The sequence below is a fragment of the Labrus bergylta genome, chromosome 10 (assembly GCF_963930695.1).
Source record: "Labrus bergylta chromosome 10, fLabBer1.1, whole genome shotgun sequence".
Classification (NCBI taxonomy): domain Eukaryota; kingdom Metazoa; phylum Chordata; class Actinopteri; order Labriformes; family Labridae; genus Labrus; species Labrus bergylta.
In genome coordinates, this window is record NC_089204.1 from 21,652,270 (window position 1) to 21,669,493 (window position 17,224).

Sequence of the window (17,224 nt, forward strand, 5' to 3'; positions counted from 1 at the left end):
GAGCCGGCAAGGAGAGCCCACCTTCAGGTTGTTCGGGTGGGGCTGTCGCCTAGTTCGGACGATAGTTCCGTTCTGTGAGAGGTAGATGTTCCCGTTGATGTTGCTGTGGCTGTTGGGGAGTCTGTTCCTCTGAGTTTCCGTGGCGCTCTCCTCTCCTGTCGAGCTGGTTTCGTTCTCTCGATCTACAACCAGCTTTATCCGCTTCTTTATCCCAACCTGAATAGGGAGAAAAATAAATCAGAAAGAATATTTTGTTTTTTTGCACAAGGAACATAATCTTGAAATTCTTTTAATAAAACAAGCACTGCAGATAGATGTGTTGTACACAAAGTATCAAGATCACAGCACTCAAGAGAAATTCTCGCCATAATTTCCTTCCATGATAAAAAAATAATAACTCAATTACCACTTCTCCTGGGAAAGATTGTGTATTAATGGGTCATACTTTGTGATCTTATGATAACTCTTTCTTCTCATGGTCATTATGAAAAGATTTTATGTTTAGTAACCAAAAAGGGATGAAACAATAAGCCTCTCTAAATGAGATTTAGAGCTTCTCTTACTGCCTAGCTGTAGTATAGGTCTTAAGCTCCGCCTCCTCCATGTTAACAGATGGGATATGGGCAAACTTTAGAAATTAAAATACACATCAAATACATTTTTTTTTCCCAAACCTGGATTCTTTCATGTCATGAAGGTTAGTTTTTATCACTCTGAGGGCTCTCTGAGATTGTATCAGTTAGATGAATGTGTTTAAAAGCAAGAGAAATTCTTTAGACAAAAGTAGTAACCCAGATTTTATCCTCAGGTATTCATGGAAGATATTTTATGGCGAGGAATCTTGAATTTTTGGGGAAAAGAGTAATTATGTATGTCCCTAGAAAGTGAAGTATTCAGTCAAATATTCAGTCCAGACAGATAGTATATAAACTCTCACAGCAAAGCAGACAAAAGAGCAAAGGTCTTGCACTGGAAGTAAATACATTCGACCACAGAACACATCAGAGAGAAGAAGAAGTCAAAGATGTAAGAAAAAGAGCAAAAAAACTCTGGTGGTTTCCTGCAGCAGAGAATCAGAGGTTTTGTCTTGCTGAGGGTGAATGAGAAAAAAAGGTTGGACATTTGAAACACTCTGTAGTAGGAAGCAGTATTTCTTCACTCCCATGCAAGGGTAATTGATTTTATTCACCCTTACTTCACAGCGGATTATACGTCTCTCTAGAAGGCGGTGGAGTTTCCTTCAGACTCTGAATCAGCATCTGATGTCTCTTCTGTTTCCCCTGAACTCTTCGTTGCATTGCCGGTCTCAGACTCAGAGACGCTTGTTAAAGATTTGTCTGAAGAGATGGCGTCCTCGTCCACCTCAGTGATCGGGGACAGTCCTCCGTATGTCTCTAAAGAGGTCTCCCCGATGCTTCTGATCTCCGAGGTGAATGGGGGACTAGTGTAAGAGGTAGAGGGCCCAGGATCTCCAGATGCCACACTGGACCTCCTGGAAGACCCGCTATCGCTGAGCTCGCCAGACGACTCTTTGCTCTCGTCAGCAGTTTCAGATTCTTCTTCTTCTTCTTCGCTCTCCTCAGTGATCGTTTCCTCAGATCTCCCACGGCTTAGGGAAGACTTTTGGGAGTGCCGGCTACCACTGGTGGACCGGGAACGAACTGAACTCTGCCCACTTCCTAAGGAACTCTGATCTGTCATATGACTACCTGATGAAGACCCACCAATAGACTCTGACCCGGACATTTCTTTCTGGCTGGATCGAAGAGATGAAGACTCTTCATGTCCTGAACCTGACCCTGACTTTGCCTCGCTGGCTGTCCCTGACCCTTTCCCTGACCCTGACCCTGACCCTGACCCTGACCCTGACCCTGACCCTGACTCAGCCTCGCTGGCTGTCTCTGTCCCTGACCCTGACTCTGCCTCGCTGGCTGTCCCTGTCCCTGATTCGGCCTCACTAAGTTCTTCACTGGATTTCTCTGAAGTTACACCGCTCCCTGATGATCTGGTTCTCTGTGATGACTTAACACTTGAGCCAGAAAGGGATCCAGCAGTGCTAGCACTCCCACTGCCACTCTTACTTTTGCTTTCACTTCTATCTGTCCCGCTCCCACTCCTCGCCCCGCTTCCACTTCCGCTACTGCTCACACCTGACGCGCCGCTTCCTTTACTAGCCTCGGTGGCCGATGATCTCATGGAAGAGCGGGCAGAGGAGCCACTTTCTCTAGTGCTACCTGAGGCCTCTTCTTCCCCAGACTCTTCATCAGAGTCTCTCTCTGTTCCTGAACCCTTTTCTGTGCTTGTTTCCTTCTCTGTCGCCGTACCTGATTCTGACTCTGATTCTTTCTCTGACTCTGATTCTTTTTCAGTCCCAGATTCTTTCCCACTCACGGATTCCTTCTCCGTCTCTTCTTCTTCATCATCTTCGGATTTGGACTTGCTTTCCTCATCAGAATCCCCTGGCTCATCATCAGGCTCTTCCTCTGAGTCCACTGTGCTTTCGTTGGCATCGTCCCGGTCTAAATCTACTTTCAGATAATCTCTGTCAATGCTGCTTTTCTCTGATGATTCTTCATCAGAGCCTTTCTCCTTACTGCTTCCACTTGTACCTGCTTCTGGCTCACTTTCTGTCACACTAATGGACACTTTAGACTTCGTTTCATCCTCGCTCGCTACTTGTGAGGCCTCTTCGTCTCTCTCGCTGCCTGTGGCCGAGCTTCGACTCACGCTGCTCTGCGACTTCCTCCGCATCTGCAACTTTTTGCCCAAGTTGATCTTCTTCAAAACTTTGCCAAGGCGGCTGCGGGTATCTGACTTGCTGTCGATAGGTCCCATCAGTGCCGGTCCGTCAGTCAGACTCTCCTGGCTGTCAATTCTGCGAGCTGACATCAGTTTGGCGTAATCCTTGTCCTTCTTCCCGGCACCGAACATCTTGAACATCTTGGCTTTTTTCCACGGAGACGGGCCAGAAGGACCAGCATCAGATGGCTTTTCTCCTCCCTTGCTCGCCGCCAAGAGTTTGCTGAGCTTCATGACAGACTTCAGTCTCTTGGCAGCCTGCGAAGGCTCGCCCTCCGCCCCTGGTTCAGCTTGTTCAATTTCCTCCTCTGGCGGCATGTCCCTAAATGCAACCCTCTTTCCTGGACCTCTACCCCGCATGCCACCACGGCCTCTGCCACGGCCCTAAGACAGTCATGTTTCATTAAAAAACCTTGTCACAATGTTGGAATGTAACACAGGGTTTATGCTGCTGTTTCAATAATACATTTGACACACAACCTGTTATGGTAATAATAATTGACATTTTCACTGAGAGTATAAAAAGATGTTACCTCGGGGCCATGAGGACTGTAGAAATACCCATCATCCTCCACGATCACCTCCCCGTATTCATCATACATGGGAGTTATCAGCCTCCGTCGACTGCCGTATTGAGGAAGGTCATACCTGCAAATAGATTCACATTCTTATATGGAAAATAAAACCGCCTTTAGAAAACCTGACAGACAACCTTGAACTTTTTTTCGTATAGTTTTAATAAATCCTTTATTCAACCGGAGAGCTTTGGCAAACATTACTCATTAAATGTTCTTTTAGAAAATGTACACATTTACAGATCTCATACTGAATTATTAATGGCTACAAATAAATGTTTCACTAATAGAACGGAATATATAAACTTTTAAATAAACCAGACATCCTTTTTAATTTTGCTCTTAACCAGGATTGAACTTCCTATATCATTATTATCATTTATCGCACTCATTTGTTTGTTTTTTGTTTTTATGGTTTTTTTTCCTCATCAATTTATATTTTATTTGGTTTTAATCGATATCTAGTTTTTTTTCTAAAGCAATTTGAGGACTTGATTATTATGTATTTAATTATTTATTGACATATTTATTTAATTATTATTCCATCCATCCATTATCTTGACCGCTTTTCCTGTTCGGGGTCGCAGGGGGGCTGGAGCCGATCCCAGCTGTCATTGGGCGAGAGGCAGGGTTACACTCTGGACTGTTTGCCACTCAATCACAGGGCAGACATATAGAGACAGACAACCCACAGACAGCCACACTTACGGGGAATTTAGAGTCACCAATTAACCTAACAAGCATTTCTTTGGACAGTGGGAGGAAGCCGGAGTATCTGACGAGAACCCACACATGGAGAGAACCCACCCATGCACAGGGAGAACATGCAAACTCCACACAGAGAGGCTCCAGTCCGACGGGAATTTCAAACCAGTAACCTCCTGGCTGTGAGGCGACACCAATAACCACTTCACCTTCATGCAGCCTATTTTATCATTATTAATTATTATAATTATTATGTACTTTTTGAGTTATAAAACATTATATTCTCTTTTTGACACAACTTTCAGTGATGATTATAATATTACAATATTTAACAGATAACAAACTTCTCCCTAACCTTTCTCTAGTTATCGGGACATTTGTCAAATTAAGGCAGGATTTGGGGTCACATTAGTTCTTTAACATGTTTTAAGCCTTTTTAAATATGCTATATGAATGACCTGTGATAAAATAATATTGATCTGAAAGCCCAAAACACTTGAATAATAATTTGCTTAACTCTTCTCCAATGTGTCTCTTCACAAAGACATTTTAAAATCAAGTGGAATTTAAAAAAAAAACGTTTTTTTTATGTGCCTTTGAATAAAAGCTTTACTAACTTCATTAGCTTTACTTCACTATAATTTATTCTACTGCACTGAAAGTAACTGTTATGTAGTTTTGAAGAATCATATCCTCATTTAACCACTCTTTAAAATGTATTATTAAATGATTCTCTTTTAGTAGAATTTGACATTCCAAGTATTGTAACTGTATTTCAGCACTTCAATCTTCCCTTTGTTTGAGCACGTCGTGTTAATATGCCCTTGGATGTTTTGTTTATTGGTGGAAAGCACACTGAGTTGCCTCTTTGTATGAAATATAAAACATATAAATATACTTGTTCGTTTGATGCATGGCTGTTCTCAGGTAAAAGCTAAATGAGACTATCCTTCAACTCTCTCCACTAAAGACAGCAGAATGCTTTTTCTCCCTGTGTGTTGCCAATCATCAATAAATCAAAAACAGAGAAGAAAACAGGTTTATCTTCTGCTTGTGTTGATCACAGTTGGCATAAAAATAACAGAACATGAGGTGGAGACAGAACAAACACATTTGGAACAAATCTAAAAAGTAATCACTCACTCCTTGAGTGAAGTCGGAGGCCTCAGTAGAGTTAGACCTCCAATATTAAATGTGACATGTCGTTACTTTTCTACAGTACTAAATTAAGAAGGAGAGGTACTGTCAGTGCCTCCTTCTGATCATGTGAGGGCGCCTCTGAGAACCAAACCGTCTGCTGATTGCTGGATTCAAAGCTTGACTTCTTTAAGAGTGAACTTCTTAATGTGAATAGAAACAGATCAAAGGCGTCTGGTTATTGTGACGGTACACTCATCGGCAGAAGCAGCTTTTCGCAATGAACTTTGTGACATGCCATTAAATTATAATTACAGCTCCTTCCAGCGAGGGCAAGTGTGACACAGACACGGCGAGCATCGGCTGAGATAATTAGAGTTAACAAAGATGACAGGTAGGTCGGTAGGTAACCACAGAGGCAATTACGACGTGTAATTTCAATATGGACAGTTTTTAACATTTGTCACATTTCCTTTAAGTGATTTAATCCTTTAAGGTGTAAAAGCTTCTCTGTCTTGTGATAAACTTGCAGTGTAATACCCCAGAGAGGTTCAAGTCACCTGCCACAGAGACAGAGAGAGGGCTTTTAATGAATAACAATTTCTCAGCAGCTGTTACAGCTTGGTGTTCCATGTTTTTTTTTCCTCTTTAGGACCATATGGGCAAAATGTAAGGCAAGCCAAACCACCTTCAATCCATTAAACCATGGGAAAACACTTTCACAGACTCAGGGCAGCATAATTGATCTCATTTGACGAGAGTAAAGAGGGTAAACGCTCAGATGGTGCATTCTGCTGAAGGGGCAGCATTGGTTATGCCTTTAATTTGAATCTGAACTGCTTTAAAATGCTCTTCTCACCCAGAGGAGTGCAGTGCAGAGAGCTGGAAGGCGAGGCTATGGTTAAAAATAGTCCTAAAGATGCATTTTGTTTTACTTAAAAAGTTCCATGGATTAAAAGTTACACAGATGAGGGATGAAGCATGCTCACCCTTGGTCGTAATTGTAGTAGTCCTGCGTGTAGTAGTCCTGGCCCGGGTCGATACCGGATTCCATGGAGAGCTCCTGCATTTCAGAGAGGCAGAAAGAAAAATTACTCAGCAATCGTCAGAGAACGACAGAAGTAGAAGAAGAGAAGCAGGAAACAGGGCGAGTATATACAGCAGTATGACTACAATCCCTGTGAATTAAGAGAAAAGCAGGAAGGGTTTTTCTACCTCAGGTCTCAGAAGAGAAGGCCTCAGCAGTTGCTGTTGCAGCCGGAGATTAGTACGGAAGAAGGATAAGGTACGGAAGGGGTGGTCAGTAGAGACACAAACACAAGGAGGAGTTTACTCTACACATTTCAGATTGAAAGCCAGAAGAAAAGCCGGCCGCTCTTTAAGTTTAAAGTCTGTTACACTTCAAGGAGGAGCAAGGTTAAAAGGTTGATAACATAGGAATGGAAACGAAACAGGGAATGACATTAAGAAAGCACAACTAAGAGTAAAAATCCTGCATATGTCCGATGCTTATAGAATGCAGATCATTTAAAAGTGATAAAAAAAAAGTTGATGATAACGGAGTCTTTTTTATTTGGTTCCTGATTGTGTCTTTTTCTTTGGCCAACAGAGGAGCCAAATCAAAATGCTTATCTGCCGTTTGACAGGAGCATTGGAGACCTTCGATTCAGACCCGCACTGTAATGTCAGTGTCAGAAGTCTTATCAGCGAGGATCTCATCTTAATCTCATTCACTGGTTTCCCATCAAGTGAGTTGTAGATAAGAATAATAGGACGTAAGCTGCCTCGAGCGGCCTTGAGAGTGACAAAATGTGGCGACACAACAATGAGATAAAAAGCCATCAGGACAGAAATGCTTACCTGTCTGCCGTAGCCTCGCCTCCTGTGGGGAGTAAAAAAAACAAAAAAGAAGACAAATAATGAATATGGATTGACAGCAATATATCAAGAGCTTTCCGATGAATGAAATGTTAAGTCTACAGGACTAGTGTGGCTACATTCTGCTGACCAGCGAGGAAAAAACTGCAGCTTTACTTACTGTGCATTTTTATGTGTTAAATTACAGAGTTGCAGACGTCAGTTCGGTAAAAAAAAAAAAAGGGCGCCTAAGGCCACAATGTTATCATGCTTGTGTGGAAAGCCTTCCAATCCCCTTATCTCATCCAAACAATAAATGCACATACAAGAACTGGGAAGATTGGAATGTTAAAAAAAACGCCTTTATACAGATCTATCGAAAGCATCTCCGGGTAGATATGAAGAGAAACTCGTCTAGAAAATTAATAGAATTGGCTCCGGCTTCCACGTCATAATGTGCCAATGTCTTCTCACTCTGTAAAAGGAAATGTTTTTTCTATTAAAGTTAATAATTCTCTCAATATAAGACATGTATAAAAATAAAAACGACTGCACAGCACCGGAGGACAACAGTGCATCTGCAATGCATTCAGCGCGAGTCAGTGAGAAGCAGCGAGTAATGGAGGAGCCCCGTCTGAAACCTCCAGGTTCACAAGCGTACAACTGTAACCTGTCCGAGGCCCATAAATAACGACAACGTTCCACACTCAGATAGATGGCCAAGCAATGATGTGAGCTTCCTCTGGAGGGCTGTAATCTGTTATTATGGCCAGGGAGCAGGGGACAGAGCACAGCCATATGGCCACACCTCCCAGGCAGAGGCGGATGATGGGAGAGGGATCTGATGGATGACCTGTTGGCATGGCTGCTGGCTACTGCTGCCTCATGCAACATGGAGCCCAGTGGACAGCTGCTGCTGTAGGAAGTTTGCACAAGAGGGAGACTTGGAGGGAACACTGGGGTACCAACATGTCGAGGGGGAGGTCTGTTAAAAAAGCAGATCTTGAATACATATAACCAGATGTAGTTTATCTGTAACAGGAAGATGATTTTGAGTTTAGAAAAAAACCCCTGTATACTTTTACATTACGTGATATCTTTAGAGAATTGTAAAATCATTTCTTAGTATTCCACTGAAAGCAAACAAAGTCACCAGACCTACTTCTAGGAGGAACTACTTCAACCTTTTGGGAAATGTACTTTTCCTTGTCGAGAGTTAGATGAGAAAATGTGAGGCTAACGCCAGCAGCCAATTAACTCTGCATTAAGACTGGTGAAGCAGCTTGTCTGGCTCTGTGAAAAAGGAAACAAACTTTGCCCATTAGGACCTCCCAAAGCTCACCAATTAGCATGTTACATGTTGTTTATTTAAATGTACAAAAACAGAGCAAAACATTAAGATCAAGCTGGGGTTTGTGGGGGGGCGGGGGGATATTAGTGCTTGACTATTTCTCAGCCTGGCATAACCCTCTGTAAAAGTATATATTGTAATTTCTTTACTTTGATTTTTGTACAGGTTTAGCAAAGCAGACATATTGGGTTATTCTGTGCACTTATAGATGGGCTGGTAGGCAGAGTCACTTGCCTTGTGCTAAACTAAGCTAACAGGCAGGGATTTAGTCTTCTGACGATATGCCTTTTTTTTTTTGACAAAAAGGAACTGAAGCATTGTTCCCAAAATGTTGAACTATATAACCAAAACAACATTTGGTCAGGATCAGTTTGATTTGTATTTTTTGCAACAAAGGACACTTCTGATCTGGCTTTTCGTGCACACATCGATAATAATCATGAACTCATTTTTTTGTGTGTGTGTATCATATAAAGTTTGTTCTTGCTTGAACAAATTATTCTTCATATGATTGTTCATTTTATTGGCATGTCCTTATTTATAAGGCTGTACTTAATCTCCCCTCATGTGAAAAGTGCTGGAAGCCACTGTCTTCACTCTGCAACCAAGTCACAAAACCTATTTCTCTTATATGTTCCCAAACTGGTCCTGAAACTGGGAAAAGGAGTTTCACTGGCTGCTCCAGTGGCCTGGAATCTCCTGAATGATCTGTGTCTGAGGGAGCTGGTCTCTTTAAATCTTTTTCAAAAGTAGATTTAAGGTGTTGGAGGAACATGCTTCAGGTAGATGCTTTGAATAATGACTTTTCTGCTCTGGGACAGATATACTGTGTGTAATTGCTTTGTGTTTAATGTCTGTAACTTGTTTATTGTGCTGTTGACCCTCTTTGCCAGGACACTCTTGATCACAAGATTCTTCATCTCAATGAGGTTCTCCTGGTTAAAGACATTTTAAGTAAAATACAATAATGCGGATATCCAGTTAGAAGAGTCACCGGCATTTTGCACATTTCCTTAGAAAAGTGATTTCAAGTTTTTAGATCTCTGTCTTCTCTAAAGCTGGGGCAGGTATTTTATTTCAAACGACTTCATGAGATATTTATTGAAATTCTTTTTAAGTCCTGACAGGAGTCAATAAATTAAATGCTTTGCCAAAATAACAAAGTAAGCGTCACTATTTCAATTGCACTGAATTGTTGGTGTGGAGCAGCTTTTTGATTTTTCTCTACGTATACTTTAAATTTAGTTTCCCAATTCAAGTTTCCCACCTTAGCTGTAATTTTTAACAGCAGTTTATAACTTTTATTCCGTCTTCCTGGTGTTCACAAAAAAAGGGAATGCTAAAACCAGCCTGAAAAATAAATTGAATGCAAAGAATACCATCCATTAATGCTTTCTGCTCTTTGGGTAGAAAAAAAAAACCCAGCATGTGAGCGGCTAGCCTTTTAAAAAAAAAAAAGCGCTGACCCCATGTAGTGAACATAGAATACAGAATTAGCAGGCCTTCGATCTGCCCATCAGGGGTACGTGTGAAGAATCAAACATTACATCGCTGTGGATTGGGAGGTATGCTGCGGGGCCATTTGCCTCAGGACACGGAGGGTGAAACAAACACATGAAGGGTATGTGAGGGAAAGATGGAGAGCAGTGGAAGTGAAAAACCTGAGCATAGAAAAAAGAAAAAAGAAAAAAAATGCAAAGAGAGGGGACAGATGCTGCATTGCAATGAGTGTAAAGAAGGCAAAGGAACCTCCTGAGAACCACAGGGAAAGATTAACAAGAAGACGCCAAGGATAGGAACGTATTGGAGCTAACGACAGGGGGAGAGAGAAAGTGGGAGAGAGGAACGTAGACAAATGGGACAGGCAGAAGGTCAGAAGGATGGAAAAGCAACGGAGAAGCTAACAGCGCTCGACAGTCCCACAGGCAGCGGCCCTGCTTAACGATTGATTGGTTCTCTAATTAGCCTTTTCCAGTGTGCAGCTGAACATCACACTGACTACTTCATCATGCTGGGGGGATCTGGGCTGACATGTGAATAGACAGGTCCCCCAGAGGTTGGCTCTCTTCATTCAGCATGAGCCTGCTGGGGAGCTCAGTCAATGTTTTTTTTTTGTTTTTTTTAACAGCTGGAGCTTTAACCAGAATAACAAAATGTTTTCTCTTAGAAGTGCCTGACCCTGTCGAATCTGTATTCAACTGCGTCACATTAAAGTAACAGGATTTCCTTTAGCCTGCCTCAGTGTAAAATGCTATATGAAAAAGAATTATGCAATGTTGGTTTCAGTGCATACATTTCCATCTGTTTTGGTTCAAATGTGCATTTCCCACTGTTGCCGTGCTCGGAGGCATTATTATTTTTTCTCCTCATATTTGATCATTTACTTTTTGTTTAATACATCTAAAAAAATGTTTACATAGTACAAGTGACTGGAACAACTCTCTGAATATGATTCACAGACAAATATGTGATTATCTTTCCTCAACACTCCAAAGCTTATTTCAAAGAATCTGCATACCTTTGGGAACATTTTTAACAGCTATGGTAATTTTACCTCATTTGTAAAACATCTAACGTTATCAATTATCCCTTCGCCTAATTTGGATTCCGCAGGAAGCAACAGCAGCCTCAACTGTTATGCTCTGTTTTTTTTGTTTTTTTCTAAAGACATACAAAGTTTTAAAACCAACGATGTGCAGACAAACAAGGCCCCAGGGTGGTGGAATTCATAAATGTAGGTGTTTAGTATAATTTAATTAAAACAGCTTTTGGTTTTAAAATTAAGATCATGAACTCAAATAACATACTTATGACAGCATGAACCTCCTAATCTGGTTACTCTAGGGTATACTTGACACTATCAGAGATCTCAAAGCTGTTCACAGAATGAAAACACAAACTGAGACTGTACATGCAAACCTCATTTATGCTGTAATGCAAGCCTTAAAGCATATTGTGCAGCCGATGTGGCAGAGCTGAGTACATTTCTTGGCAGACGACACTAAGATTTGACTTCCATAAAATGTATCAGGTAAAAAAAAAAAGAAGCATTTAGTCTCTTTAGACTGTGCCAAATCTCATATGAAATACTACCAACGGTGCAAAAATCAAATGAAAGCTTTCAGAACAACAGGAACAACAGGTATGGAGATGTCAAACTAGAAGTAATGAAAGCATGGAGAAAAGGAGAAGAAGTCAGAACAGTGTGGTTTGAGAGGAAGAGTCTTCACTGAGCTCCGGACTGTCTATACTGTTTGAGTTCAGTTGGTTTGTCTGCTGCAGTTCTGCTTCCTCGTTCTGGTGACTCATTCCATTTTCGGCTAAGTTGTAGTTGATTTTGTCTGCAGAGTCGGAGTCGGTCATGTTTGGCGTGCTCTGCCCGTTGCACGGATCAGAGCCTTGCAGCTTGTTAGCACCCTTTGATTCCTCGGCCATTTGTGGTTTCTTGTTGAATTTGGGCACCTTGCTTTTTTTGTCTACTTGGCTGTACAGGTTGGCAACAGACCTCTCTATGTCGGCGAGATTCTGAATGTTCTTCAGGATCCCTTTGAGTTCCTTTTTCTTCCCCATGTCTGTTTGTGACGGGCTGGAAGGAGGGGGAAGTTTCCGTTCCGACACAGGGCGAAGCGAGGACACGGGCGGCAGTGAGGACGGAATGAACTGGGCGAAAGGACGCGAGTGATCGCTGGCGGGTGAAAGAGGCGGAGGAAGAGGCGGTGGAAGAGGCGGTGGAAGAGGCGGTGGGGGTATAGGGGGTGGAGGAGGAGGTGGGGGAGTAAACAGTTTATGGACAGGCAGGGGAGAAGAAGGGGTTAAATAAGGTTTGGAAGGAGTTGACGGTGGAGGAGGAGGAGGTGGAGGTGGAGTAGGTGGTGGACTTGAGGGAGCAGATGTGGTCGGGGAAGGCGGGCGAGGCCGCTGTGGAGGCGGCGGCGGTGGATTTTCCGGAGGGTCCGGTATGATCTCCACGTGAATCTGACACGGCTGAACTGTCATGTAGCTGGAGATGCTGGAGCTGAACCTCCTGAGGACGGGTGGAGTCGGCCTCTGGCTAGGAAAAGGCCATGACTCATCTCCCTGAGTGATGATAATGCTGGGGGGCACGTCCCTGCCCACAGAGGAGGGACTGTAGTCCATAAGAGAGAGCAGAGATTCTGACGACAGCCCCAGCATGTCATCGCTGTCTCGATCCCTGACAAGAATGGAAGAGAGGGAGCCGAGGGAGTCTCTGCTTTGCTTGAGGGTTTGTTCCTGGAGGGCCTGTTGCTCAAACTGTCTGGCCTGCTCACGGACTGACAGTTTACTCTCTGTGCGTCCACTCAGGTTAAGCATGTTGGAACTCTCTGGCCCTCCCCTGCCTCTCATGGATGCTTGGAGTATCTGCAGCTCCCAGTCGTTCGGAGTCATAAGAGCTTGCCTCCTTGGCATCTCGTAACCCAGCTGCCCTCTGTGAATGCGAGCAGGCATCGTCCAAGCACAGCTCGGCCCTGCTGAGTGGGAAGGGGAAAAGGAGAAGCGCTTCCCAGACAGACTTTTCCCCTGCGAGAAGTCGTCAGGACTGCCGGGGGGACTGTTGTCATCATAGACAGGGTTGTGAGTGATGAGTGGGTTGCGGTCAGAGAGGAAGGTCACGTTGCTCGCTGACTTTGGCATGCTGCGGTGCCATGTCCCGTTGCCGCGAGCTGCAATGGAGCGACAGGCAAAGGCGCTAAGAATCCTCTGGTGTTCGGCGTCCTCCATGGCCGACTTTTTAGCCCTGATCGGGTAAAAAGGTGGAAGTGAAGAAGGAAAAAGAAAGCTTGAAACAGGTAAAAGACTGATGGTATGAGGGGGAGCCAAGCAAAAGAAAAAAGGTGAAGCAAAGAAACAGAGCTACCAACTGATTACGATTTGAAGTATTGTGACTGATACTCAGGAATGTGTGAGTAAATTCAACAATGCGAGCGGTATATTATGATGTCAGATTCATTTTGAAGATCTGCAGAGCCTGCACAGAAATAGGAACTGTTTCTAAACCAATGCTTGAGATTAAATGTGATTAAACACTCATACAGTAAAATAATAATAGTAGTTTTTGTGGGCTTTGTGCCACAGATACAGTACACTATCAATATATTCCCAAAATTAGCCCACAGTGGATGCATTAGTGCAATCAGTCACAACACTTAGAGATGTGAGGGTAGCAGCTAAGGAAACCGTAATGGGAATTGGGAGGTAAAACTGCTGATAGTGTTATCTACTGTCTTGAAGGACCTCTGAACACAGGGAGCTCCACTTTCCCTGACTACAAGCTCTGAACTACAAAACTTTTCTAACAGCCAACACTTTACGACTAACAAAAACAGGCCTATAAGAAATACATTCACCCATTTAGACCCAAGGCCGCCTGAAAAAACACGCTCCAAGGGGTTTCAACGTTTACTAAAATCTTTATGCCTCAGCCTCTGTTATCAGGTAGAGACATCGAATTCAAAACACTCTGGGATTAAAATCTAAATTGAAATTGCTTGTAAAAGAAAATCATCAATAAACAAAAAAAGAAAAAAAGAAGGAAACGCAGATGCCTCATCAGGTTTTAAAGGTAGAAGCACGCCTGCGTCTCATGAGGCGTTAAAGGCATATACAGGCAAACAGGTCAGCATCAGGTCTAAATGGGTTAATGCACAAGGATATTAATGATACATCACAAATCCTACCCTTTTAACAACCTTTAAGTACACATCAAATTAAAAGCTTTATATAATAATTACATACGCTCTGAAAAGCCATGATCAAGGAGAGAAATGAGAGTTCAGCTCCTGGTCATGGATTCTTTTTTTTTTTCTTACAGTGAATCTGATCCTATTTATAGTCTCTATATGTCACATGTTGAGGGATTACTTACTGCAGTCTGAATCCAGAGAGACAGAGGAATAGGAATGGTTGAGAAGACAGAAACACAGAGAGATGGTAAGACGACTGAAGCATAAACGTCAGAGATGTGGATGAAATGAGAGGCTTGAAGTGATTTCTTTTTGCGACTCGTACGGTAAATACTGATTCATCTGCTGCCTGCATCTCGGGACTATGCAGGCAGCACAGAGCATACACACAGACACACACACCTAAACCTTTCATCATAGAAAACTTTGTGTTGAGTTTCAAGGTGTTTTAATGGGGTTGTTTATAAGAGCGGCTCTTCTTGTCTCAAGTGCAGGCTGGAAAAACAACCCACTAATAAATGACACTGAGCTACAATACAATCCCCTTGAGAGCTTTTCTCCCGCTATAGAACCCAGGGCTTCTGGCTTGTTGTTGAGTGTTGGTCAACATCTGTTGTAAACATCGCAAAGCCTCTTTACAGCATGCCGTTAAATTTCCATTTTCTTTTTCTTAATAGCGTTCTTGTCGTAAGGAGCAGTATTTCTTTAACAAGCTGTAAATCTAAATTATTTAACCCAGCGGGGGCAGCAGTTGCAGTTCAACCTCATTTAATCTGCAAGCATTAACTCTTCATTACATGTTCAGAGGGGGGGGGGGGGGTTATTATACATGAAAGCTGAGACCCGATTGTGCTGATGGCAAAACACTCTGTATGTAAAGGCAGGCTCAGGAAGCAATCGCTGTCGGTACTAATCAAAGGAAGCTTTAAAGAAATGAATGACAAAATCAATTAGAAAGCACAGGGCAGATTCACTTCTTGTTCCTGTTCCCAGTTAACTATATTGTATATTATGGACAAAAGCACGCTTACCTTGAGGGAGGGGCCTTGAAAAAAAATGCATACGCACTCAAATTAGAAACACACACATAAGCTAGAGCTGGATCCCCAGCTGTTCAGCGGCAGACAGTGTGCTATGCTACATCGGAAATAGGTTGTGGTTATGAAGCCTAAGAGCAGGCAGATACGTTGCTTGATTGAATCGACTTTTATATCTAATGAAGCAGGTAAATGTCTGAGCTGCCAGTAGTCGGTTTAAAAAGCGGCTATGGTTTTTAAAAAGCAAAATATCCAGGCAGCAGCACCAACCTGTAAGCACTTCAAAGAAAGGAACCCAAGAAGCCAGATATAGTATAACCTTTGGTTTCATGGGAACATGTGAGGGATGAGGAAGATAATAAAAGGTAAGGTTTGACTCACATGCTGCTGTCACCCAGCTCTTCATAGAGGTTAGCGCTGGGAGCAGCTGCAGGAGCTGCTTTCCCTCCTGGTGGTAAAGCCATCTGAATCCTGGCAGTTTTGGCACACTCTGCCTGGCGCCTGTGCAAAGCGGAGAAAACATTTTACAGTTACAAAAGTATGTGTTTCTATTCTACGTGCACAATGACATTCAAAAAACTCATGCAGAAACATATCAGGAAAATTCAAGCAAAAACAGAGTCTAAGTTCCCTTTTAATGTACGATTGATATTGACTACTCCCTTCCACTTATGCAGTGTCAAAATGATTGCCCATGTGTGTTCTGCATTTCTAAGAGGGCAATGCAAAATATTGGGATGGCCAAACTAAAGCTCGTATTATGTTGAGACATGGCTAAAGACTTATAAGGGTTGGATAGTGAAAAACTGCTCACAATCATTTTAGGTAAAGATATAATATGTTATTTTTATGTTTAAATTATTCTCATTTTTGAAGTTAGAAAAACATTTTGAGCACAAATCTACAGCAAAGGTCTTGACACTATTCTCTTTTCATTGATTTCATTTGTTACAGAATATGCAAGCATTTCATTACAAGCAACAACGTTATTACAAGGGAGTCATCTTAGTCTGTATATGTCTAATGTATGCACATCCAAAATTCACTGCCATTCTGGTCCTGGCTTTTTTTTTTGCTCTATACGTGTCTTTTTATCAGCTTGCTGGAATCAATTCAAGTTATGCTTCAGTGTGAAAGATGTGTGAAGTGTTGATTCTCAGGGGGATAAGCAGTACTAGAAACCCCTTAACCTTTAAGGTTGTTCTTTTCTTTACCATCAAAATGTAAAAAGTGGAGCTTCCCATGAGAATAACAAAAACAAGAGCACAACACTCGACTTTGTAAAATGTCAGCGAGCATTGAGGTTTGGACAACATGGTGCTGTAACTCTGAAGTTTAAAGTCTGTTTGGATGTTACCACCAACTACAGAGTTAGTTTTTAACTACATTCTACACTGAGGACACTTGCGCTTGTCTTTTCTTTTTAATTCACTCGAGTTCACAAGAAGTCATATTGGACATGATGATCCAGAGGACATTATTAATACAATGACTGTTGCTGACTTCTGGTTTGATTTTTGTCATCAGATTTATTCGTTCTGCCAAATGAAGCATTCAGTGTGTAATCTGTAACCTAGGAGATGAATCAGCATTTCTTCATGTCATTATGTCAGAGAGACATTTCTTAACGGTGGCTAGCATGAATTTTGCTCATTATCTTCACATGTTCGACTCATCTTTAAATAATTAATAAATAATGACAACTCAAACAATGAAAGAGCGATCACTTGTAAAACATGAAGAATAATTACTTACTCTTTGAACCTGGTGATGGGTTTTGATTCGGAGGGGACGTGAGGAGAAGAGAAGAGAGAGAGAAGAGGAGACAAAAAAGATTAGTAATTACAGAAAGTATGTAACACGCTAGTATGGGTAGTCTTTCTTAAACAAAGAAAGTTGTTTGATTAAATCAGTAGTATCCAAACTTTGCAACGCCATGACCCCCATATAGCATTAACCTATACTGTTCTACGTTTTTTATTCTTGATCCTTTTAACTCCAAGTTCCTCCAAGTTTTCGCGACCTCCCTGACACTCTCTGGACCCCTCGCTTTGAAGAACA

The 17,224-nt window shown here is 42.2% G+C and overlaps 1 protein-coding gene across 1 annotated transcript in view; it reads right to left on the reverse strand.

The window, feature by feature from the left end:
* Positions 1 to 243: 243 nt before the first annotated feature.
* The window catches only part of LOC109981938 (protocadherin-15), a 233,723-nt gene continuing 216,742 nt past the window's right edge, over positions 244 to 17,224 (reverse strand). Inside the window, exons 33-39 of the mRNA XM_065959676.1 lie at positions 16,919 to 16,927; positions 15,545 to 15,664; positions 7,077 to 7,098; positions 6,432 to 6,464; positions 6,206 to 6,279; positions 3,333 to 3,447; positions 244 to 3,183 (exon numbers count right to left, since the gene is read on the reverse strand). Coding sequence (XP_065815748.1) covers positions 1,219 to 3,183; positions 3,333 to 3,447; positions 6,206 to 6,279; positions 6,432 to 6,464; positions 7,077 to 7,098; positions 15,545 to 15,664; positions 16,919 to 16,927 — 2,338 coding nt within the window. The 3' untranslated portion in view covers positions 244 to 1,218. The remainder of the gene's footprint in view (positions 3,184 to 3,332; positions 3,448 to 6,205; positions 6,280 to 6,431; positions 6,465 to 7,076; positions 7,099 to 15,544; positions 15,665 to 16,918; positions 16,928 to 17,224) is intronic.